At 41.0% G+C, this 26,841-nt stretch overlaps 1 protein-coding gene and 1 long non-coding RNA gene across 2 annotated transcripts; one reads left to right on the forward strand and one right to left on the reverse strand.

The window, feature by feature from the left end:
• Nucleotides 1-878: 878 nt before the first annotated feature.
• LOC116590768 lies at nucleotides 879-25,361 on the reverse strand. Its single transcript, XR_004285733.1, has 3 exons — nucleotides 24,951-25,361; nucleotides 18,328-19,367; nucleotides 879-2,518 (listed from the first exon to the last, which is right to left on the reverse strand). It is a non-coding gene; the product is annotated as an uncharacterized LOC116590768 (long non-coding RNA).
• RPLP1 (ribosomal protein lateral stalk subunit P1) lies at nucleotides 18,843-20,611 on the forward strand. Its single transcript, XM_032343029.1, has 4 exons — nucleotides 18,843-19,043; nucleotides 19,862-19,936; nucleotides 20,152-20,269; nucleotides 20,492-20,611. The coding sequence occupies exons 1-4, from the start codon at nucleotides 18,972-18,974 to the stop codon at nucleotides 20,569-20,571; spliced, it is 345 nt and encodes a 114-aa protein (XP_032198920.1). The 5' UTR covers nucleotides 18,843-18,971; the 3' UTR covers nucleotides 20,572-20,611.
• Nucleotides 25,362-26,841: the final 1,480 nt, after the last annotated feature.

Consider the following 26,841-nt stretch of genomic DNA (forward strand, 5'->3'; position numbering starts at 1 on the left):
CTCCAACGAGGAGATTGAAACTAAACTAATCAAGGCAAAAACAAATTGACAGAGGACAAAAAAACATACAGAAAGTCAGCTTTGCAAAAAACCACTTACTCTTCTCCTTCGATGACTCACAGGCAGTGTCAACAAAGATGAATGGGTATTGATAGAACCTTTTTGTCTGTCTGTTAGAAAACTAAAGGAACTGCTCAGGCTGTAAATCTGCTAAACTCCGACTAAGTCAGCTGCTCTCTAGTGAACGAGGCTCAGGTCCTCAGGATTCTGTCCAAGGAACTCCAAATCTATAACATACTGTAGAGTTAGTTTCAGCCACTACTTAGGAAGCAGATCCAAAGAACTACCATTTGTCAGTTCCAGATAAGAAGCCCACGTTATGGGGCGCCTGGGTGGCTCAGTGGGTTAAAGCCTCTGCCTTCGGCTCAGGTCATGATCCCAGGGTTCTGGGATCGAGCCCCACATCGGGCTCTCTGCTCAGCGGGGAGCCTGCTTCCTCCTCTCTCTCTGCCCTGCTTCTCTGCCTACTTGTGATCTCTGTCAAATAAATAAATAAAATCTTAAAAAAAAAAGCCCACGTTAAAATGTGATCTATCAACATTTCTTATCACTGAGCTACCCAGATCCCTTTCCCTTCCCTAGCCTATAGAAAAATTACCCTTTGATCAGAGTCAGTGAATAATCAGAGAAAAGCCAATTAGAAAAAATTTAGAGGATGGTTCTTAATTATAACCAGAGTTACAAATAAGACTGTAAAATGAGCGGGGTGGTATATCCAGAGGAAAGTATAATGCCTTAGAACATTCAGAAATTTCTGGTCGATTTCTTGATCCTTGGTGTAGTTTTTAAATTATAGACTGAAAAAAAAGGAATACACATTTTTTTGCAATTTGAGAATGTTACTGATTTTATTGCACTGGACTTCTTTTGTTTACTGAGAGATAATTTCTGAAGTACTTTAATAGGCACAGTCTGAAGCACTTGTGAATAGGACTTTCTTTACTGTTTCATGGAGAATCTTAAGTTCAGTTTGAAATACATGTTTATCATTCAGTTATATCAAAGTATAATGCTGATCTTTCCTGTCTGCTTCAGTATGATGTTTATAAAACAAGAGGTGGTGGACAATCTGTTCAGGTTATGGATATTGAGACTTTAAGAATTGCCAACTGGGTGAGTGGCAGATGAATCTCTTCAGAGGGCTACAGACTTCTTTGCTGCTGCTGCTTGCAAAACACAATATCCTATAAGATGTAGCATTAATTAACTGAAGGAATGTAGTGATGTCCTATTTCTAGTATTTTTCCTATTCTTAAATGCAAAAATAATTGTTGCATCATGTTTCCCCTTTTTCCACAGTCAAATGAAGAACTTCCATAGCAGCACATGCCCCACCAGACGGTAGAGTCTGAAGGGACTGATGTAGAAACCAGGGTAGGGGTAAAAATTAAATATGTCTGCTTCATAAAAGTTAAGGCAACCTATTTTAACCCTCCCGGCTCCAGCTTTTCCTGCTCTCAGAAGCAGCTGGGGTCTGATCTCACATTGCCAGTGCAGCCTATAGGCAGGCCTGTCTCCACAAACCTGCTGTGGTTCTCATGTTTGTTTGGGTCTGCTCCTTATAGGAGTTCTCTGGTTCAAGGTCCCTGGTTTCAGTGTAGAGGGAAAGGACCGGAGATTCAAGTCAGAGGGCATCACTGTAGAACAATTCACATCAAATTGGTGGGGATCTTCACAGAAGCTCAAGTTCCCTGTTGAACTGTTATTCAATGTTACTCTAGCTAAAGGGAGGCTCTTCTAGAGCAAGCGCAGGAAGGGTAGGTGGCGTTAGAAGGCCAAGCTCTGGCCACTAACCCTCTCAAGGAAATTACCTGCATGACCTCTAGAGACTTTTCCAGCTCACCATCTTTTGTGGCCTCTGTCAAATAACCTGCACATACATGTTAACATAGCTGTCTGTGCTGCACTAGAAAGCAATGTGGGATCCCACCATGGATGAACCCATCTGAGCACAACTGTGTTTACAGACTATAGAGGAGCTGATCTTTTCCTCTTCTGTAATTTTCTTATCCGTGTTCTGTGGCTGTGGAGATGAGAGCAGGATCTCATCTGGGACCTGGATATCAGCATCATGCACAACCCAAGTGAGTTCTGACTAACCGGGCCTTTCTGTGCGTGTGCTTCTTCCTCCAGTATTTCCACTATCACCCCATCTCCCTAACATCCACTTTTAAGAGGACATACGTGGTTTTTGTTTACCCCTTGGAACAGCTGGGCCCTCTAGCAGACTGCAGCAGTGGGGCTGAGCATGTCAGAAGGCTCAGTGAGAGCAGTAATAGGAGTTAAGGGAGATTGCTCATGCTTATTCACACTTGGCTAGTGCTCCTAATGCTCTCAGAGGCTGACTGAGATCACCTGTAAGGAGGGAGGCTGGAGGCTTCAGTCAAGGATGACATCTCTTCGTGTAATTCATTTCTCCGAACTTGCCTCTTGATCTCGTTATAGTGGTAAATGTTCACTAAAATAAAACAGAATAGTGGAATTTATGGTAGGGGAAGGAATCTCACCTTTCCTTCTGTTAAGCACATACACAAGAGTCTGGTCTATTCCTTTTCCATATTAATTTATCCCTTTCAAATGTTTACCTATGCAAGTCTTTGTGTCCATTTTTAACACACATATTCCTTAGGCAAGTTGCAAAGTCACTGCAATAGGATGCAGGCAGGAATCCTGCTCTCTAAGTTTAATAGTGCATACCCATATTTTATAACCATTACTTGCTTTCTCAGGATTTGAACTTTCCCACAATAAAACCTGAGTTCTCGTAAAGCCTTTCCTCAGAGATCCAATTGCTATGAATGCAAAAGTCAATACTAAATGCTGGTTTTCACACTGTAGGCACAAGAAACCCTGACCTGACAGTCTCAGTAACCAAAGAGCATTTTCATTTGTATTGGTGATTTCTCCAAAGACATGCCAGAAGTCTTCTGAGTCACCTCTCAGCTTTGTTGAATATCACAGACCTCAGATACATCATACACTGGTGCAGATCATATTCCCCCTATGGTTCCAAAGATACCTAAGCTTCAGCACACTGTTTATATTCTATGCCCTGCCATGTGAACTTTTCCATAATGCTACTGTTTTGTATATATCTTGTATACTTAATAACTAATTTGCACAAGTGCTTTGTCCTGGGTGATTAAGGAAAAATATATGTAAATCACTTTTTTGTGTGACTTCTCCTGCTCTTTTCTGAATACTTTTTTTTTTATAACAAATGCTGCTGTAGATTAGCTTGCAAGAATGCACTTTAGACATATTTGACAATTCAAACTTTCAAATAAGGATGTCAGTAACTGGCCAACACTAAAGCCATTTTAGGAAGTTGTTTTGAAATTTGTATGTAATCTACTTTCTGACCTTTAGATATGCAAAAAAGAACTGAAATAAACACTAAGAAATACAAAGTTGTGTGACAGTCATATAACACATACTCCTAGCACCTTTGCATTGAGCTAATGTGCATTTGTTTCTCATGTTGGGGCTACCTGTATTAAAGCACACAAAGGAACCGTTTCAAAACAGGGACCCATTTATTCTCAGCAGCACAACTTTGCAGCTTTGAGGAGGGACCTCCTTGACTGGGGGGAGAGGAAAGGGGAACACACAAATAAAATTATCAAAGGACACTGAAGGAACATTCCCTGTCTGCTTTAGGATTTCAGTAGGAGGTCTGCACAAGGACCTCTGGGAGTACCCTGTTCCAGGTTTCTTCCCCCTAACAGCGTGGAGGCAACCCCAAAGCACGATGCTAAGCCCACACTTCCCCTCACCCCCTACCTCTGTTGCCAGCTTCTGGATTAGCTTTTTTTATAGGCAGTCCTTAGTGCTGCTCCAGAACCAGCTCAACTGGGGAGAAGCCAAAACCTGAGCTATTGCACCACCTTCTGGAAAACAAAAGAAAGGTCTGCAATGGCCACTCTGTTGAACTATACCAAAGTAGACAACTGAGGACAGTGTGCTAATTGAGCACTATAAAAACCACAGTGATAAGGAATCACCAAACATTCCTCTCTGCTGAGCCAAAGGTGCAAACTACTGTGATTTAACTGACAAGCAATTCAAAATAGCGATTATACATCTAATGAGCCTATAAGAAAACTCATGTGATTCAATTTAGGAATAAAATGACTGAACAGGAGGTTTTGTTTTGTTTTTTTTAACCAAGGAATTTGAAATTAAAAAAAGCCAAATTCTAGAGCTGACAAATTCAGTGAATGAGATGAAGAAATGCATTAGAGAGCTTAAGAAATAGGACAGATCAGGGGCGCCTGGGTGGCTCAGTGGGGTAAAGCCTCTGTGTTCAGCTCAGGTCATGATCCCGGGGTCCTGGGATCGAGCCCTGCATCAGGCTCTCTGCTTAGCAGGGAGTCTGCTTCCCCACCCCGCTCTGCTTGCCTCTCGGCCTACTTGTGATCTCTCTCAAATAAATAAACAAAATCTTAAAAAAAAAAAAATCGGGCAGATCAGATCAAAGAATAAATTAATGATTTAGAGGATAGGAATTTAGAAATGATTCAGGAGAGGAAAGCTAAGATTAAAAAACATACACCTGCAAGAGCTAATCATGTATGATGAGAAGAACAGAACTACCAGAAGAACGTGAAAAGGGAGGAGAGAGTGTATTTAGAGATAGAACAGAACTTCCCAAACCTATCTGGGGAAGGAATTAGAGAAGTCTAAGAAGCTAAGAGAACACTATTATCTCAATGCAAAAAGATGATCTCCAAGACACCTGTTTTATTAAAAAAAAAAAAAAAAAAGTACCCAGGGAACAAAGAAAGTGACCTACAAAGGAATTTCCATTAGCTTACTGATGGGTTTCTCAGAAATTCTACACACCAGGAGGAAGTGGAATGGTGCACTGAAGTGCTGAAAAATAACTGCTAACCCAGAACACTTTATCTGAAAAAGATATGCTTCAGGTATGAAGGAGAAATAAAGGCTTTCCCTACTAAAACTGAGGGATCTCACTAGTAGACCTGGCTTGCAAGAAATACCGAAAGGAGTCCTCCAAGCTGAAATGGAAAGATGCTAATTAGTGACATAAAAGCACATGAAATAACCTATTATGGACAAAAGTAAACAACATTTAGAAAACTATATTAAAATAATGTGTTAACCAGTTAATTATAATATAAAGGCTTAAGAAAAAGAGCAACAACAAAACTATCACTATAATTCCTCAATGAATCACTGCAAAAAAAGGTATACTATGACATCGGAAATATAAATGGGGAGGAGTAAAAGGGTGGAACCTTTATATGAAGATAAAGTGCTATCAGGATAAAAAGGACTCTTAGATGTATTATATAAGTCACATGGCAATCACAAAGCAAAAATCCATAAAAAGTCACAAAACAAAAAAGGGGAGGCTGAGCAAATCATGGAAAACCACGTTATAAAGGCAGACAGAAACATAGGGAAAAAGAAACAACCAGAAGGCTAAATAGAAGAGGCAGTACTATTATGCCCAAAATATAAATACAAAATACAAATACAAATCAATACTCACTCAATATAAATGGACTGAATTCCTCAATCAAAAGGCACAGAGTAGCTTGATGGATAAAAACAAGACCCAGCCATATGCTGCCTACAAGAAACTCATCTCAACTTTTTAAGATACACACAGGCTCAAGGTGAAGGAATTAAGAGAATATTCCATGCAAGTGGAAACCAAATGAAAGTGGGCATAGCTTTACTTATAACAGACAAAATAGAGGTCAAGCCTAAAAACAGAGACAAAGAAGGTCATTATGTAATGATACAACAGTCAATACATCAGGAAGATATAACAATAGTAAACATATATGCATCCAACATTGGATCACTAAAATTTATTAAGCAAATACAGATCTAAAGGGAGAAACAGACAACAATACAGTAATGGTAGGGGACTTCAGTACTCCACTGTCAGCAATGAATAACTCATCCAGATATAAAGTCAACAAACTAAACCGAACTATAGAACAAAAGAACTTAACAGACCTATTAGAGCATTCTATCGAACAGAGGCAGAAATACCCATACTTCTTCAGTGCACATGAAATATTTTCCAGGACAGATTACATGATAAGGCACAAAACAAACTGCAGCAAATTTATGAAGACTGAAACCACATCACCTACCTTTTCGGACCATAATGGTATGAAACTAGGAATCAACAAGAGGGAGACCAGAAAATTTACAAAAATGTGGAAACTACACAACATACTTTTGAACAGCAAATGTGTCAAAGAAGAAATCAAAAGGGAAATAAAGATTTACCTTGAAACAAATGAAAATGGAAACACAGCATATCAAATTTTACAGGATGTAGTAAAAGCAGTTCTGAAAGTTTATAGCAATAAACATGTTAAGGAATTAGAAAAATTACAAATAACCCCCCCCCAAAGAATAGAAAAACAAGCCCAAAATTAGCAAAAGGAAGGAAATTATAAAGATCAGAGTGGAAATAAGTGAAATAGGACCAGAAAAATGGAAAGGATCAATAAAACTAAAGGCTGGTCCTTTGAAATGGTAAACAAAATCTTTAGCCAGACTAAGGAAAAAAGACTCAATTAAGAAATGAAAAAGGACGCACTACAATTAATACTACAGAAATACATAGGACCATAAGAGAATACTATGAACAACTGTATGTCAACAAATTAGACAACCTAGAAGAAATGAATAAATTTCTAGAAAAACACAATCCATCAAGCTGAGTCAAGAAGAAATGGAATATCTGAAAGGATAAATAAAAAAGGGACTGAATCAGTAATCAAAACCTGCCCAACACAGAAAACCCCTGGACCAGATGGCTTCACAGGCAAATTCTACCAAACCTTCAAAGAAGAATGAACAACAGTCTTCTCAAACTCTTGCAAAAAATTGAGGAGGTAGGGATAGATCCAAACTCATTCTATAAGGCCAGATACCAAAGAGAGATGAGGAACCACAAAAAAAAAAAAAAAACAAAAAAAAAACAGATCAGTATCCTTGATTAATATAAAGGCAGAAATCCTCAACAAAATATTAGCAAACTGAATTCAAGAACACATAAAAAGAATTATACACCATGACCAAGAAGCAAGGATGATTCAATATATGCCAATCAATAAATGTAATATATCACATTAATACAATGAAAGATAAAAATCACATGATTAGCTTAGTAGACACAAAAAAGCAACTGACAAAATACAACATACTTTCATGGTAAAAACCCTTGGTAAATAGGATATAAGTGGAACATAAAAAGGCCATATACAACAAACTCACAAGTAACATCATACCCAGTGGAGGGAAAAAAAAAAAATGAAAGCTTTTCCTCTATGATCAGAAATAAGACTAGCCATTTCCACTCTCAGCACTCTTACGCAACACAGTACTGCAAGTCCTTGCCTGATCAATTAGGCAAGACAAAGAACTAAAATCAATCCAAATTGAGAAGAATGAAATAAAACTGTCACTATTTTTAGATGATAGGATTCTGTACATTGAAAATCCCAAGGCTCAACCAAGAAACTGATGGAGCCAACCAATGATTTTGATAAAGTTGCAGGATACAAAACCAACATACTTACATTGCATTTCTATACACTAGGTGTGAAACATGTGAAAAAGAAACAAACTTTTCCTGAGGGGATTTTGGGAAGATGGCAGAGGAGAATCCGGAGCTTACCCTGTTCCATGGACACACTGAGACAACAGCTAAATCTATATGACTAACTCCAAAAAGGACCTGAAGACTGAGAGAACAGACCTTTCACAGCCCTGTCCACTAATGAAACCCACTGCTGCTGCAGAGGCCTCTCAACTCCCAGGATGCCACAGCAGGCAAGGCAGGTAACTGCATCCAGTGGGGCTGAAGGCAATCATGCATGACTCAGCCACAAGAGGGCACACCTGGTTCTAGTGACCCTGGGGAGAACGCACTACAGGGCCCCACAAGACCTCTTCTATACAAGGCCACTATTTTCAAGACCAGGATACAGTGACCTACCTAATACATAAAAACAGACAAAATGAGGAGACAAAGGAATATGCCCCAAATCAAAGAATAAGACAAAATCCCAGTAAAAGAGCTAAATGAAACAGAGATAATATGCTTGATAAAAAGTTTAAAGTAATGGTCATAAAGATGCTCACTGGACCCAAGAAAAGGCATCATCAAGTATGACATTTCACATTATAGAGTGCCCAATGAGGAGAGAGAGAGGGCAGAATATCATTTGAAGCACTAAGAGTTGAGAATTTTCCCACTCTGGAGAAGGAAACAAACATCTGAGTCCAGGAAGCTAAGAGAGCCCCTAACAAGGTGAACCCAGGGAGGTCCAGACCAAAACACGAAAGAATTAAAATGCCAAAAAGTAATGATAAAGACACAAATTTAAAAGCAGCAAACCAAAACAAAACAAGATAAAAGGGGAAAACTCATAAAGCTATCAGCTGATTTTGCAACAGAAACCAAGCAGGCCAGAAGAACGTGACATGATATATTCAAAGGTCTAAAAGGGAAAAACTTAAACCAGAGTAATTTACCCAGCAAGGTTATAACTCAGAAATGAAGGATAAAGTTTCCCAGACAAACAAAAGTTAAACTGGCCTTGTAAGTAATGTTATGGTGGTTTCGTTAATTGGGGGGAGGGAGGCATAACTAGAAGAAAATAAGGAAAGGCAAAACTTTCAGATTAAAAACAAACCTACGGGGCACCTGGGTGGCTCAGTCATTAAGCCTCTGCCTCTGGCTCAGGTCATGATCCCAGGGTCCTCAGATGGAGCCCCACATCAGGCTCCCTGCTCAAAGGGAATCCTGCTTCTCCCTTTCCCCCTCCCACTGCTTGTGTTCCCTCTCTCACTGTCTCTCTCTTTGTCAAATACATAAATAAAATCTCTAACAAACTACCTTTATGGAATTTTTACTTTTAATCACTTATAAAGCCAATATGGAAGTTAAAACACAATTATTTCTATAAAAATTAGCAAAGCATACACAAAAGGATGTAAAATATGACATCATTATACATGAAACATGGAGAGAGGAGTAAAAATTTAGAGGTTTTAGAATGTGTTCAAACTTAACAGACCATCACCTTAATACAAACTGCTATGTACGTAAGATGTTGTACATGAACCCAATGGTAATCACAAATCAAAAACCTGTAACAGACAGGTGCCCTGTGTGGCTCCAGTCAGTTAAACAGCTGCCTTCAGCTCAGGTCATGGTCCCAGGGTCCTGGGATTGAGCCCCGGGTCCGGCTCCCTACACAGTGGGGAGGTCTGCTTCTCCCTCTCCCTCTGTTGCTCCCCCAAGCTTGTGCTTTCTCACTTGTGCTCTCCCTCTCAAATAAATAAAATCTTAAAACAAAACAAAGAAAAACAAAACAAAACCTGTAACAGATACACAAAAATAAAGAGAAAAGATTCCAAGCATAACACCAAACAAAACCATCAGATCATAAGGGAAAAGAGGAAGAGAAGTAGAAAAAAGCAGAGAAAAGCCACAAAACAGCAAGAAAACAATTAACAAAATGGCAGTAGGCACATAACTATCAACAATTACTTTAAATGTAAATGAACGAAATGCTCTAATTAAAACACACAGGGTGACTCAGTGGGTTAAAAAAAACAAGACCCATTTATGTGCTGCTTACAAGAGGCTCACTTCAGACTAAAAGACATACAGACTGAAAGTGAAGGGATGGAAAAGCATATACCTTGCAAATGAAAGCAAAAAGCAAAAAAATAAAGCCATGGTCATATAAGAAAAAACAAATTTCACTATTATTATTTTTCATGGTTCATTTATTTGAGAGAGAGAGAGAGCATGCACATGTGTGGGGAGAGGGGCAGAGGGAGAGGGAACCTCAAGCAGACTCCATGCAGAGCCCGACATGCGGCACACTCATGAACCTGAAATCACAACCTGAGCCTAATCCAAGTCTGACACTCAACTGACTCCACCACCCAGGTGCCCCTAGACAAAACAGGTTTTAACACAATGTAGCAAAGGACAAAGAAGAACATTACAAAATGATAAAGGGATCAATCCTACAAGAGAGTATGACAATTGTAAGTATCTATGCACCCAACATGGAAAACCTAAACACATAAAAGCAAATATTAATAGACATAAGGGGAGAAATTAACAGTAATACGATAATAATAGGAGATTTTACACCCTACTTACATCAATGGCTAGATCATACAAACAGAAAATCCGTAAGGAAACAGTGGCTTTAAACAACAAATTACTAGGAATAAACTTAACCAAAGAGGTGAAAAACATTTCCTCTGAAAACTATAAAAACACTGATGAAAGAAACTGATAAGGACAAAAACGGGAAGATACACCATGCTCATATATTAGAAGAATTAATATTGTTAAAATGTCCATATTACCCAAAGCAATCTACAGATTCAATGTAATCCCTATCAAAATACCAAGAGCATTTTTCACAGAACTGAAATGAGTAATCCTAAAATTTGTATGAAATCACAAAAGACCTCAAATAGCCAAAGCAACCTTGAGAAAGAAGAACAAAGCCGGAGGTATCACAATTTCACATTTTAAGAATTACTCCAAAGCTATGGTAATCAAGACAGTACAGTGCTGGCATAAAAGCAGACACAGATCAGTGGAATACGACAGGGAACCCAGAAATAAATCCACACTCACACGGTCAATTAATCTATAACAAAGGAGACGAGAATATACAATGAGGAAAAGATAGTTTTTCAATAAATGGTATTGGGAAAACTGGACAGCTACATGTAAGAAAATGAAACTGGACAACTTCCTTACACCATACACAAAAATAAACTCAGAATGGTTTAAAGATCTAAATGAGAGACTTGAAACCATAAAAATCTAAAAGAAAACATAGGCTGTAATCTCAGAATTTGTCCTTAGCAACATATATATATGGATCTGCCAAGCAAGGGAAACAAAAACAAAAGTAAACTACTGGGACCACATTAAAATAAAAAGCTTCTGAGGTTGCCTGGGTGGCTCAGTCATTAAGCACCTGCCTTCCACTCAGGTCATGATCCCAGGGTCCTGGGATTGAGCCCCACATAGGGCTCCCTGCTCAGCAGGAAGCCTGCTTCTCCCTCTGCTCCCTCTGCTGCTCCCCGTTTGTGTGCATGTTCTCTGTCAAATGAAATCTTAAAATAAAATAAAATAAAATAAAAAGCTTTTGCACAGTGAAAGAAACCATCAACAAAACAAAAAGGCAACCTAGTGAATGGGAGAAAATATTTACAAATGATATATCCAATAAGGGGTTAATATCCAAAATATGTAAAGAACTCATAAAGCTCAACACCAAAAAAAAAAAAAAAAAAAAATCCAAATAATCTGATTTAAAGATGAGCAGAGGACCTGAGTAGACATTTTTCCAGAGAACCCATACAGATGGCCAACAGACACATGAAAAGATGCTTGACATCACTCATCAGAGAAATTGAAATCAAAACCAAAATGATGTATCACCTTACACCTATCAGAATGCCTAGTATCAAAAAGATAAGAAATAGCAAGATTTGGTGAGGATGTGGGGGAAACAAAACCCTCATGCATTGCTGGTGAGAATAAAAATGGTGCAGCCTCTGTGGAAAACAGTATGGAGGTCCCTAAAAATTAAAAATAGGACTATCATATGATCAAGTAATTCCACTACTGGATAGCCACCCCCCCCCCAAAAAAAATGAACACTAATTTGAAAAGACATATTCCCTCCTATGTTCACTGCAGCATCGTGTACAATAGCCAAGATATGGAAGCCACCCAAGTGTCCATCAGTGGATGAATAAAGTAGAGGTACACACACACACACACACACACACCCCACACACAGGAAATGTTACTTGGCTATAAAAAAGAATGAGATCTTGCCATCTGCAACAACCTGGATGGACTGAGAGTGTATAATGCTAAGTGAAATAAGTTAGAGAAAGACAAATACCATATGATTTCACTTATACGTAGAATCTAAAAAACAAAACAGACTCAAGTACAGAGAACAAACTGGTGGTTGCTAGAAGGGAGGTGGGTGGAGGGATGGGCACAATAAGAGGGACTGGAGGTACAAACTTCCAGTTGTGAAATACATAAGTCACAGCGATGAAAAGTACAGCATAGAAAATATAGTCAGTGATGTAATAATGTCACTGTAGTGACAGTGACTACACTTATCATGGTGAGCAATGAGTAATGTGCAGAACTGTGGAATAAATCTGCTGTACACTTGAAACTAACAAAACATTGTATATCAATTATGTTTCAATGAAAGGATTGTCAAGTCTAAGAAAAAGATAATAATAGTCATACCCACACAAAAAAGAAGGGCTTTCCCAGTCACAGCTGCATCAAAAACAAAATACTAGGGAATAAATTTAATGTAGGCGGTAAAAGGTTTTTTTTTTTTTTAAGATTTTATTGATTTATTGGAGAGAGAGAGCAAAAGTGGGAGGGCAGGGAGCTGGGCAGAGGGACAAGCAGACTCCCCGCGGAGCAGGGAGCCCCAATGGGGCTCGATCCCAGGACCCTGAGATCGTGACCTGAGCTGAAGACAGATGCCCAACTGACTGAGCCACCCAGGCACCCTGGAGGTGAAAGTTTTGTACAACAAAAACTACAAGACTGCTGAAATAAATAGAAAAAGACACAAATGGAAAGACAGCCTGTGTTCATGGATTCAAAGAATTATTATTATCAAAATGTATAAACTACTCAAAGCAATCTACAGAGTCAACACAATCCCCATCAAATACTAATGGCATTCTTCGCAGAAACAGAAAATAAACTGTAAAGTCTGTATGTAACCACAAAGGGCTCCGAAGAGCTAAAGCAATCCTGAGGAAAAAGAACAAAACTATAGGTATTGCACTTCCTGACTTCAAACTATACCACAAAGCTACAGTATTAAAAACACTAAGGTGTTGGCACAAAAACAGACACACTGACAAACAGAACATAACAGAGAGCCCAACATTAACCTCTGCTTATACATTAAACTAATATTCAACAACGGGGCCAACAGCACCAAAGGGGGAAAAGACAGACTTCAACAAATTATGCTGAGAAAACTGGATGAACACATGTAGAACACTGAAACTAGACACCTTATACCACTCACAAACATTCACATGAAAATGGATTACAGACTTGAACATAAGGACTCATACTATAAGACTCCTAGAACAAAACATAGGGAAGAAACTCCTGAGACTGATTTTGGCAATGATTTTTGGATATGACATCAAACAACAAAAGTAAAAATCAACAGAAGGGATTACATCAAATTCTTTTGTACAAAAGAATTAACAAAATTTAAAGGCAACCTACAAAATGGGAGAGTTTTTGCAAACCATATGTCAGATAAGGGGTTAATATCCAAAATATAAAGAGAATTCATACAACGCAATAAGAAAGAAGCAATCCGATTTAAAAATGGGGAGAAAAACAGACATTTTTCCAAAGAGGACATCCAGAAGGCCACCAGGGACATGAAAAGATGTTCAAAATCACGTATCATCAGGAAAATGCAAATGAAACCACAGGTGTTAGAATGCCTATCATCAAGAAGACAAGAGTAACAACTGTTGGCAGTGAATGTGGAGAGAAGCAAACCCTCGTGCACTGTTGCTGGAAATGTAAATTGGCACAGCCATTGTGGAAAACAGTGTACGCAGGTTCCTCAAAAAATTAAAATTACAACTATAATGTGATTCCACTTCTGGGTATTTACTTGAAGAAAGTCAAAACACTATCTTGAAAAGATGTCTGCACTCCCATGTTCACTGCAGCATTATTTCCAATAGCTGAGATACAGAAACGACTGAAGTGCCCGTCAGTACATGAAAGGATAAAAAATGTGGCACACGTGCACATAAACACAGGAGTATTATTCAGCCGTGAGAAAGGTGGTTGTTCTGCCATTTGTCACAACATGGAGAGACCATGAACACACGATACTAAGTGAGGTGAGCCCGACAGAGAAAGACAAGTACTGTATGACATCACTTATGTGTGAATTTTAAAAAGTCAAACTTGTAAAAACAGAGAATAATGGATGGGGGTGGGGAGACAAGGCAGATGTTTTTAAGGGTATAAACTTTTTTTTTTTTTAAGATTTTATTTATTTATTTGACAGAGAGATCATAGGGAGGTAGAGAGGCAGGCAGAGAGAGAAGGGGGCAGCAGGCTCCCCACTGAGCAGGGAGCCCGATGTGGGGCTTGATCTCAGGACCCTGAGACCATGCTCTGAGCCAAAGGCAGAGGCTTAGCCCACTGAGCCACTTAAGGCACTTATGTTTTGTGCCTTAAGAAATTTTTCAAATACTCGTAATAGTAAATTCCCGTATTCCTCTAAAATTTTAGTTTTCCTTTTCACATTATGTATGATGAGGATGGAGTTAAAAACATACTTTCCACATTTCCATATGGACAGGAAATTAAGTGTCCCAGTAGTTTTGTTTTTTTTTTGAAAAGGCACTCTTCCCCCAACCACTACACTTCCCCATTTATAAAGTCATACCTCTGACTTACAAAGTTCCCATACGTATGACAGTGGGTTTCTAGGTTCTCTGTTCTATTGCTCTGTTTATCTACTTGCATGTCAATAACACAGCTTTAATTCATTCAGCATGTATTTAGTTGAATGCCCTCTATGTGCCAGGCACCGTTTTAGGCACAATGTGGCAAACCAAAGTGTATGCTCTCTATGGAACTGACATTTAAGGTAAACCTCTATTATTACTTTAAAACACTGACTTCCAGGTGCCTGGATGGCTCAGCTGGTTTAGCATCTGCCTTCTGCTTGGGTCATGATCCCAGGGTTCTGGGATCAAGCCCAATGCTCAGTTGGGGAGGCCCGCCTCTCCCTCTCCCTCTGTCTGCCACTCCCCCTGCTTGAGGTGTCTCTCTGTTAAATAAATAAATAAAATCTTTAAAATAATAAGTAAAACACTGCCTTCATTTTTACTGGTCCTTGATCCTTCCATGAAAATTTTAAGGACAACTGGTCAAAGTTCATCAAAAACCTTAATGGAATATTGATTGAAATGGCATAATTTGAAGAGAATTACCCAGTTTAAGATCTTTTCATCTGGGAATATGGTATATCACTCTATTTAGGTTGCTTCTGATGTTCTTCCTTAAAATTTTACAATTTTAAAAATAATGATCATGCATAAACTGTTAGATTTACTCCTAGAAACTATATGATTTTTGTTGTTATTGTATGTAGTGTAATTTTTAATACTACATCTTATAACTGACTTTTGCTGAACACAGAAGTGCTGCTGGCTTTTGTGTATTAATCTTGAATCTAGGTTGATTTGTTTGCTTATGGATTCTCTTGGAACATCTAGGTAAATAAATAATCATATTATTTATGAATAGTGGAGTTTACAACTTTCCAATTTAATACCTTTTTTCTTGTCTTATGGAGATGGCTAAACTGCAAAATTGTAATTGAAGTAGAAGCAGAGAAAGGACACAACTTTGTCCCTGATTTTAAAGAGTAGGTTTTAAAGTTTCACCGTTAAGAATGATGTTTGTTGTAGATTTTTAGTAGATATCTTATCAGGATATGAAAGTTATCTTTTCTTCCAATTTTGTAAGAGTCTATGTTAATAGTTACTTAATTTTATCAAGTCATTTTTCTGAATCTATAAGAATTTCAACGAGATTTTCCTCTTTGTTAATGGATTACTTTTAATAGATATTACATTGAACTATCCTTAGTCATGGTACACCATATGTTTATATACAGTACTGCATTCAGTTCATTAATCTTCTAGTTTCTCCATTTTTACTGATATAATTGACTTTCACATTTTAGATTTTTGTGTTTACATTTATAAGTGAGAAGAACTTATAATTTGCCTCTCTTATACCCTAAGGTTCAGGTTTTGCTATTATAGTTATAGAACAATTTGGGGAACAAAACACGGATTTAAAAAGGTTTCTTCTTAGTATAGATTAAGACAGGCAATATTTTGTTTTGTGTTGATGTATCATATTTGCCAGATCAGTTTTTTGTTTTGTTTTGAAGTACACTGGGGGCAGGAAAGGCAGATGACTATGCTTTAGACTGATTCATTTTGGCTTTGGAAATGTTCAAATTTTTCAATAGCTTTACCTTTTTCCACACAATTACCAAAATTCCACTATGACTGTTTCTAAATTTGGAGGAAAACTCAAAACAAGTTTTATTTTTAGAAAGCTTGATAGTTTTTGAAAATTGTTTAAAAGTTTGGGATACTAAGGGGTGCCTTAGCATCTGACTCTGGCTTAGGATTCTGGGATGGAGACCTGTGTCAGGCTCCCCACTCACTGGGGAGTCTGCTTGTCTCTCCCTATCTCTGAAATAAATCTTACACACACACACACACACACACACACACAGATCAATGGCACAGACATAAACCCATTCATATATGGTCAATTAATTTATGATATAAGAATCAAGAATATATAATCAGGAAAGGACAGTCTCCTCAATGAATGGTGTTGGGAAAATTGGACAGCAACACACGAAAGAATGAAAATGGACCACTATCTTACACCATACACAAAAATTAATTCAAAGTGGAATAAAGACTTGAATGTAAGACCTGGATCATAAAACTCCTAGAAGAAAACAAAGGTGGTAAGCTCCCTGACAGTGGTCTTGGCAAAGATTTTTGGAACTGACTCCGAAAACAAAGGCAACAAAGACAAAAGTAAACAAGTGGGACCACATCAAACTGAAAACTTGTGCACAACAAAGGAAATCATCAACAAAATGAAAAGGCAACCTACTGAATGGGAGAAATTTTTTGTAAATCATATCTGAAAAGGGGTTAATATCCAAAATGAATAAAGAACTCCTACAACTCAGTATCAACAAAAATTCCATTAAAAATGAGCAAAAGATCTGAATAGACATTTTTCCAAAGACATACAGATGGCCAGCAGACACATGAAAAAGATGTTCAACATTACCAACCATCAGGGAAATCAAATTAAGACCACAGGGAGATACTGCCTCACACCTGTTAGAAGAGCTGTCATCAAGAAGACAAGAATAACATGTGGTGGCAAGGATGTGAAGAAAATAAACATCTGTGTACTGCTGCTGGGAATATAAACTGATGCAAACACTGTGGAAAACAGTACAGAGGTCCCCCCAAATTAAAAACAGAACTACCATATGATCAAGCCATTCCACTTGCAGATATTTATCAGAAGACAACAAAAACACTAATTTGAAACGATATATTCATTCCCATGTTCACTGCAGCATTATTTACAATGGCCAAGACATACGGTTGTTTCCGTAAACAACCGAAGTGTCCATCAATAACTGAATGGATGAAGAAAATGTGACACATGCACACACACAGGAATATTATTCAGGTGTAAAAAAGTGTAACACCTTGCCATTTGAGACAACATGGATGGACCTTGAGGGCATTATACTAAGCAAAACAAATCAGAGAAAGACAAATACTGTATGATCTCACTTACATGTGGAATCCAAACAACAAACAAAAATAAATAAACCAAACTCCTAGATGCGGAAAACATCTATGAGGAGGGGTGGAAGGGTGAAGGGGGTCAAAAGTTACAAACCTGCAGTTATAAGTCACTGAATGTAATGTACAACATGGTGACTGTAGTAAACGATACTGTGTTTCATATTTAAACCTTGCTGAGAGTAGAACTTAAAAATGGTTGAAGTAGGTTTTGCGATACACACAAATATCGAATCATTATGCAATACACCAGAAATAAAAACGTCATGTCAGTTATACCTCAAAAAACAAAAACAAAAACAAAAACGCCCAACTCTCAATATGAATCCAATACCAACTTTTATTAAGGTTCAAAAGAAAAAAAAAGATACAGGGGCACCTGGGTGGCTCAGTGGATTAAGCCTCTGCCTTCAGTTCAGGTCATGATCTCAGGGTGCTAGAATCCTGCTCCGCATCGGGCTCTCTGCTTAGCGGGAAACCTGCTACCCGCCCCACTCCGCTGCCTCTCTGCCTACCTGTGATCTCTCTCTGTCAAATAAATAAATAAAATCTAAAAAAAAAAAAAAAGATACAAAATGGCAATGCAGCACCTAGACAGCGGGTGCTTCACGAAGTCTAGAACATCTTAAGGGCGGTTTCAAAACACTTCCACCCAAACACGGAGTGCCTTAGCTAACAAAAACTGAAAATGATTGGCAAGTTCCCCTCCGTTCCCAATAGATCTTTTATACTTAAAATAACAGTGCTTACCTCTTCTGCTATGTGAGGATTAAATGAATCCTTGCAGAGTGTGACTCAGTGCCTACGACACAGTGGGCGCTCCAATGGTACTGCTATCGTCGCGCTGCAAGCTTCTCATTTCCTCCTCCACCGCTTAATTTACCCGAGACGCTGCGCTAAGCACCAGAAACCTCTAAGCTGAGATTTAGCTCCTGCGCTCCAGGTGGGCACAGCGCGGGGAGGCTGACGACGTCATTAAACGTCCAAACAGTGTCACACGGGCTACAGTAGATGGGAGTGAAATCCATTTACTTTTTCCTAAAAATATTCTTACTGTTCACGAGCCCTGAATTTTAGCCGAACTCAAGAAACTTGCAGTCTCAAGAGCCACCAACTTCATGAACTCGCTTATGAGCGAGTCGCGCTTTATACGCAGGCGCAACAGTGGTCGGGGCGGGCCGTCCTCGCTCCGCCTCTTCCGCCAGGCCCGGGTACCGATTGGTCCGCGTGATCCGTATAAGAAGCTGCGCGCAGGCGCGAAACGTCCTTTCCTCAGCTGCCGCTAAGGTGCTCGGTTCTTCCGAGGAAGCTAAGGCCGTGTTGGGGTGAGGCCCTCACTTCATCCGGCGACTAGCACCGCGCCCGGCAGCGTCCGCTCAGTACTCGCCAGCACCATGGCCTCTGTCTCGGAGCTCGCCTGCATTTACTCGGCCCTCATCTTGCATGACGATGAGGTGACGGTCACGGTGAGTGCGGGCCCAGATCGGCGGCGGGGTCGGCCTGCGGGCGGCCGTTTTTCTCCCCTTGCCGGGCCTCCCTGCCAGGCCCTCGGGGCGGAGCGGCAGCCATCAACATCCCCGGCGGAGGCGGGGGAGAAGGGGCCAGCGGCGGGGCCCAGGTGCAGCGCGCCCGGCCGCCTCTGCCACGTGCTCCAGCTTCCGGGGGGACTGCTGCGCGCTGCGGCTTTGGATTTTACTTCAGCGAAACTTGTGTGGCGTGTAGGCATCCTACCGCACCTGGGACACTCCCTGTTTGGTGGCCTTGAATTCCGGTGCTCCTCTTAGTAGGCCCTGTTGGGGAGAGGACGTTAGCTTGCTTCACCTCCCGCGCTGACTCGTACCTTAAAATAGCGGCGTGACTTGGGCAAGTCGCCGCCTGCGAAATGGCAGCGAGGGGCCGAGTGCATTTCATTTGCTCGTGGTGATCGTAAGAGCGTAAGAAAGGTTCGTTTTAAGTAAACTTGCATGAGGGGCGCCTGGGTGGCTCAGGGGGTTAAAGCTCTGCTTTTGGCTCAGGTTATGATCTCAGAGTCCTGGGATCGAGCCCCATGTCGGGTTCTCTGCTCCGGAAACCTGCTTTCTCTCTCTCTGCCCGCCTCTCTAGACTTGTGATCTCTGTCAAATAAATAAATACATTATTTAAAAAAATAAATAAGTATACATGAAATACAGGTAGAATCTGTAAAGTGGTTAAACATGGTTTTGGAGACACGTTTTGAGTGACTTTCAGTGGCCGTGTTTTGAAGACGTTTACAAAAACTGCGCTTTGGTTTGCTGTTTTTTAGGAGGATAAGATCAATGCCCTCATTAAAGCAGCGGGTGTGAATGTTGAACCCTTCTGGCCCGGCTTGTTTGCAAAGGTAAGGTGATGGCAGCAAAGTGATGTGGAGAAGCAAATTTGGGGACATTATTTATTAAGTAAATTTGGCAGAGACCAGAGAAGGAAGAACAATATAGGTTGGGAATTGGTTGTCACTTCAAGGAGAGGGGGTACTTTTGGAGGTGTGTGTCAGGGGAGAGTGCTCTAACAAAAAGCCAGAACTGAGTGCGATCTGTGTATGCATGTGTGTTGCAGGCCCTGGCCAACGTCAACATTGGGAGCCTCATCTGCAATGTAGGAGCTGGTGGACCCGCGCCAGCAGCTGGTGCTGCACCAGCAGGAGGTCCTGCTCCTTCCACGGCTGCTGCCCCAGGTAGACAATTTTTTTTTTAATTGGAGGGAGGAGTGGAGATAAAGAGCAGTGTTGCCTATAATACTTAATTTGTTAAGAGTAGATGATGTATAGAAACCTTAAACCAGGGGCATGGTTGGAACCAAGGCTAGGGTATTTTTGACTCAGTAAGTTGAAGGGCCTGGAGCTCTTTGGAGTGTAAAATACTCAGCAGGTGTGTGATTGACTTTTTCTGTTTTTTAGCTGAGGAGAAGAAAGTGGAAGCAAAGAAAGAAGAATCTGAGGAGTCTGATGATGACATGGGCTTTGGTCTTTTTGACTAAACCACTTGTATAAGCTGCTCAATAAAAAGCTGAACTCTTGGTTGCTGTTGGTTGCCAGTTTGGGGATGTGCAGTGTACAGACGATCTCCCTTCTGTAGCACTGGATGCCAGCCTTTTCTGGTATGACACCAGAGCTGGGTTTTCCCCCCTGCCACCACTAACTCATGGTGAGAAGTAGTGCACCAGCCAGATGCTGTGCCACGAATACCTAGTATTGCATCTGGAACTGCATGGAGAGGTGGGAGAGGGATCAGAGCAGGTCCCTTGTTGGAGTCACCTGTGTGAGTTCATGATCACGCGGTTTGTCTCCTTGACAGGAGTAAGAGTCCATGGTTCTAGTATAATCAAGACCTCTTAAAAATCCCAAGTAAAATCCTGGCTACAAGTTTTTTGAGCTGTGCCAAGTCGTCAGAGGTAGAATACTACTATATCCCGAGGCTTGTAATTCAATACTGAAGGAGTGGTGAAAATTCAGGTTTGTTGGGGCACCTGAGTGGCTCAGTTGGTTAAGCTTCTGCTGTGGGCTCAGGTCATGATCTTGGGGTCCTGGGCTTGAGCTCAGTGGGGAATCTGCTGCTCTTTTACTCTTGATTTCTTTCTCAAAAAAAAAAAAAAAGGAAATTCAGGTTTGAGTCCCCATTTGCACAAAGGTTAAAACCAAAATTCAAATCTGTGTTTGACACTAACAAAGTAAGCTTTGAGGAAGGGGATGGCTGAGCACTGGACTGGAGACAGATTCACTTCAAAATGCCAGGGGTCTCCTAAGATTTGGATTTATAAAACATGGTCACTTTGTCTTCAGCGCACCAATTAAGTGCCAAGCCCCTGAACATCTTGTCCTTTCCTCACTAATAGAGATTGAATTGGTGAAATGCAGGATGTCCTAGCCCCAACTGTCCACTGTCCAAAACAATTAGGGTTTAGAACCAGATGGGTAAGTGGCTGGTGTACCTTACAGAATTGAACACAATCCCGTAATTCTGCTTCTGTGTGTTATTACCCAAGAGAAACTACATAAGGACATGAGGATGCATGTTTGGGAACGTTTAAGCAGTACTTAAAAGAAAAACCTCAACTCCATCAGCCAGAAAATAAACTGATCCTCAATGATGAGCAGTGAAAATGAGCTGTGGATATACAGGAATTCTTAAGGTTAGATAAGAACAAGTCCTGATAAACTGCATACAGTACACTACCCTCTTCCTAAAGCTCAAAAATAAGATGGATTAGGTAAGGTAAGGGATGGTCATTTTTAAGACCTTAAAGAAGATGTGCAGTAAACAGTCGTACTTAGATGTTACTGTCATTAAAATTTTGTGCACGTGAAGAATGGGTCATAAAGTGGGGCACCTGGCTGGTTTGGTAGAGCATGGAGCTCTTTGGTCTTGGGGTCGTGAGTTCAAGTCCCATGGGTGAAGAGCTTAGCTCAAGATTGATCTACATACACTTTTAAGTGTGTTAACTCATCTTCATCAGCTAACAGTGCTGTGCTGATTTCCAGCATGTCCTGTCATCCTGCATAACAAGTCCATGGTAAGACCCATGTTACAGGTGGGTCAGTGGGAGCTCAGAGGTTAACATGAGGTAAAGACTAGTAAACGGGTGGACGGATTCAGAAAATGCTCTACAAAGCCTGCTCTTAGCATCTTTCCCCGTGTCCCCTTCTCCTTTACCCCTTCTGCCTCAGTTTACTCATCTATAATGATAGGGCCTACCTCCCTGGCTTCTGGAGACTTCCAAAATAATGAATTCCTTACATTCTGAGAGCACTTAAGTGTGAGGAGGGAATATGGACACTTCCCTTAGCCAAGGAAATACCTTGAATGGGTTAAAGAGAACACTTAAGAAGATAAAGGAAGACAGAATCTAGAACAGCTGTAAATTAAGTGGTAAACTGGGAAACAAATACTAAGTTCAGTTATCTGAACTACACAATGACAAATGTTCCCTATAGCAAGACTTAAGTGTAAACATGGCCTCATCGGTGGGCCCAGCTTTTGAAAAGAAATCTTTTAATGTAGTAAAACTCTAAATAGAGCTAAGAACCTTTCCAAAGAATGATCTGATGAAGTAGGAGGCCCACTTATTTGTGCAGAAATGCCAACCTTTTATTCATTTGACACTGAGTTTAAAAGTCTGCCCAGTTCCACTGCCTTTTTAGTTCTCCTGACCCTTAATTTCTTCTTTGCAAAATGGGAATAATACCTAGTTTATATTGGGGAATGAACTTGCCCATCAATGCTCGGTATGCAGATGCTATTTCCCTTCTGTGTAAGGTACAAAGAACACATGCCTGATTCTCAGAATCCCTGGGTCTAGCCAGCCTAAGCCTTGTGCTCTTCAGACCCCTCCCTGCCAGTCCTCTACAATCAGCCAGCAGCTTTGGTTTCTCGTGACTGGTTTCATTCTACTGATTGTTCACCAAACATACTCTATACTTTGTTTAAAAAGTTCCATTGTTCTGTTCAACATTGATTCTGTTCAACTCTCTTCTGTGGCCCCTGAAAGCATACCCAGGTCCATGGCTGCTCACTCACCCCCTTTATAATCTTGCATCAGCAAGGAGCCAGGATTAGGTGTAGGGGAGAATTTTAGGAACAGACTTGCTCACTGACAAACCATATAAGAACAACATCTTTTTTTAAAATTCATATTGTCATTGAATGTGTTGCACAATGGGATAAAAAAAAAATCCAAAGCTCCTGTCAACTGTTTTACTCCTTTTTTTTCCCCTCTTTCTTCTAAAATTGATGAGCGAACCAAACAAATTCTAAAACCACCTTTTGGAAAAGAGAAACACTCTAATTAAAATGAAAATTCAAAATATTTATGCAACAAAACAACTTGGTATATTGCTACAAATTCAAATAAAATATATCAAATCCTTTCTCCCCATAATTTGAAGGAGCATATACAGTAAAATTCTGAGGGAACAAAGTGAAGGAGGTGTTTATGGGCTTGGTCGCATAGTGCTTTAGAGTTTAGAAATAACTTTCAAATAACTTTTCCCGTTCTGAACTTGACCATGTCAGGAGCAGTGAATTCACCCTCTTCACACACTGGACTGGTGCTCAGAGAATCTGAATGCCTGCCAGGTTCACCCAGCTAATGGCAGGCAAAGCGGGGTCTGCCACCTCCATTGTCTCCACTCATTCTACCACGACATGGCGTCCCTTCCCCACGTGTGCTTTTGTAAGGTATGGTGATTAGCCTTTGACTTTTTTCCTGTCATCGTAGAAGCCTCTTCTCCACCTGATCTTTGCAAACAAGCCTGGATAATTTAGCTAAAGGTAAAGACGGGCCAGTTTTAAGAGAGTGTTGGTATTTTTGGTTCTTCTGAAGCAGCCAAGAGAGGCCCCTCAGAGTCAGTTCGCAGACACCCCACAGCCTGCATCACGAAACCAGAGCTGAGTCAACAATCCTTCCGAACTGGGATACCTGGGTGGCTCAGTGGGTTAAGCCTCTGCCTTCTGCTCAGGTCATGATCTCAGGGTCCTGGGATCGAGCCCCTTGGGCTCTCTGCTCAGCGGGGAGCCTGCTCACCCACACCCCAGCCGCCTCTCTGCCTACTTGTGATCTCTCTCTCTGTATCAAATAAATAAAGTCTTTAAAAAACAACAACAAAAAACAGACAAACAAAAAACAGAAAAAACAATCATCCTGAACACTTATAGCAGGTCAGGGGATCAGGGCCATCCCGTAGTTTCTTTCACAGGAATGCTCAAAGAGTTATGGGCTTCCAAAGAACCCTCCAACTTCTACTCAGTTTAACTCACCAGAGCCACCTCCTCTGGCTTGTATACTTTGAGGGTTATTAGGACATCCAATTACAATAGAAGAAAAATGCGCGTTCACCTTCCATATCTTTGCACTAGCTATTCTCCACTCTCACCAGGTCACTGACCACCTACCCCAGTTAATTCTAGTCCTCCAGGCCTTAGGAAGTCCACCCCAGGCTATATATATTATATCCTCTGCTGAAAGTTCCCTGTCTTACCACTTCTAGTAGATGCATAATTACGTCTTTGTGATAGTTTGGTCAGTATCTTCCTCCTCCATACAGTAAGCTTGGGGACTGGGCTGTCTGCGTTGCTCACCTGTATCCTCAGTACTTATCACAGTGTCTGGCTCATTGTTCAATATGCATTCATCACATTGTCCAACCCTCCCCTTTTACACACGAGGAATTCGGGGCCCAAGGAGATTCCCTTGCTCAGCAGCAGGGAATGGGACAGCAGAACTGGAACCCAAGTCTCTGGACCAGCGAATGCTCTTATCATCGTAGCAGCCTATAAAGGGGCACAAAACCAGGCCTGCCCCCTCACGGCAAGCTTCCTCCCTTCCTCCCTCCTTTCCTTCCTTCCCCAATCAGTACGCACCTTCCAGGTTGCCAAGTACAGGTGCGCGCGGCCAGGCCCTCAGGTGGGAACCCGCGGGACCCTGCTCCGTGAACGGAAGGCAAGGGCGTCGGAGATTTCCCCAGGTGAGGCCCGAGCCAGGCTTCGGTGCTGAGCCGGGAATTCTCAGCCAGTGAGGCAACAGAAGCAAAGGTGTGGCGCCCCGGAGGCCCGCAAACTGCCTTCCGGACACAGTGATCTGTCACGGCCCCTGTCACGTCCACGTCGTCTAGGATGACGGAGAAGGTGCACGAGCTTGGGGACCGAGGGCAGGGGGCGGGATGAAGAGAGTCCTCTGCCCGCCCTGGCTTCACGCGCCAGACGGTAGAAAGCCCTCAAACCGCACAGGTGCCTGACACTCGCGCGCCCCAGCTCGAGCTTTTATCGCTCGCTGCTCGCCAATCAAAGTCCGTGCTGGGAGGGCGGGACGAGAGGTGGGGCTAAAAGCTGAGGGTGGCGGAGGAAAGCCGAACTTCTCAATTGCACCGAGGCCCATTGACCACTAGGGGCGCGCGCGGGTCCGCGGAGAGTTTTGCGCATGCTCATTAACATCGCAATAGTTTTTTTGTTTTTGTTTTTGTTTTTGTTTGGTTTTTAAGTCTGTTTCAGTGGAGCTTCCGCGGGCTCGGGTGCTGGTTAGTAAACTAATTAGTCCGTTGTGAAACCCCTTTGCCGTGAATTCCAGCACTTTCGCCTAACCAGCAGGAATGGGATGGGGCATATTTGTAAACTGGGACTAATGACCCATTCCTGCCCCAGAGCTGGTTTTCGAGGGAAGGGGTGGTTGGGCATTGATAGTTAATATCATTCCAACTAGTTCTCTGTATAAATAACTTTAGGCAAGTAGATACTGACTCTTCCCAGCACCTTCATTTCCAGAAAGCTTTTTCGCCCAGAAAAAGAAGTGATTTGTTCTGCTTTTGGCTACTCATCATCCAGCTGAGTCACATGGGCAGCTGTTAAAACAAAACAGAACAAAACAACAACAAAAAAAACACCCGAAAGAAAAACAGCAACAGCTATCCAGTTTCCTGGGTCCCTGCCCGCTGCACGGGATGAGGAAACCGGGGAGGCGAAAGGCGGTGGGAACTCTGCATTTTTACCAGTCCCAGGAAGAGTCTGATGGTTAGCTTTGGAAATTCCTGGTTTAGGGCATGCTGTGCCTGACAAGTACAAGATGCATAATAAACATGCATCTTGTACATGTTTGAAATAATGAATTAATAACTGTCTCCAAATACTGAAGGAAGGTTTAACAGTTGCATAATAAGCCATGTTGACCACATTCGGAAAATGGACTGTTGATGGGAGTGTAAATTACTACCACTTTTTAAGGAGTGTGATTGGGTTCCATCTCTAAGAATTAAAAGTGCTCTTTCATCTGAAAATTTCACTTGCAGAAATACATAAAAAAATACATGTATAATTTCAATGAAGCATTTTTGTAAGAAAGAAGAAAATTTCTGAGAGGAGGCTTTCATGTGACTATTAACAGGAGTGCTGCTATTGAACGGTGTCTAGAATACTTGGTTAAGTGAAACAAGCAAGCTGAAAACCAGTGTATGTAATACGACCCTTAAAAATTCACATGCAACTGTTTGTATGTGTAAAGGAAATTCTGGAAGGGTTAAAGGAAAACAAACAAACAAGTAAAAGGTAAAAGATGACCTCTGAGAAAGGTTGGAGAGGATGGGAGTGAGATTTTCCATTTCAGTTATCCATTCCATATTGCTTGGATTTTAAAAAACCACAGACATGTATTACTTTTAATAGCTTTTATGTCTGGTTTGGTAATGGCATTGTCCTCTCAGGCACTGGTTACCCAATTAAAGTCACTAATCTATTGTTAAACCTCTGCATCAGGAGATTCCAG

This window comes from Mustela erminea, chromosome 5 (assembly GCF_009829155.1).
Source record: "Mustela erminea isolate mMusErm1 chromosome 5, mMusErm1.Pri, whole genome shotgun sequence".
In the NCBI taxonomy this organism is placed as follows: Eukaryota; Metazoa; Chordata; class Mammalia; order Carnivora; family Mustelidae; genus Mustela; species Mustela erminea.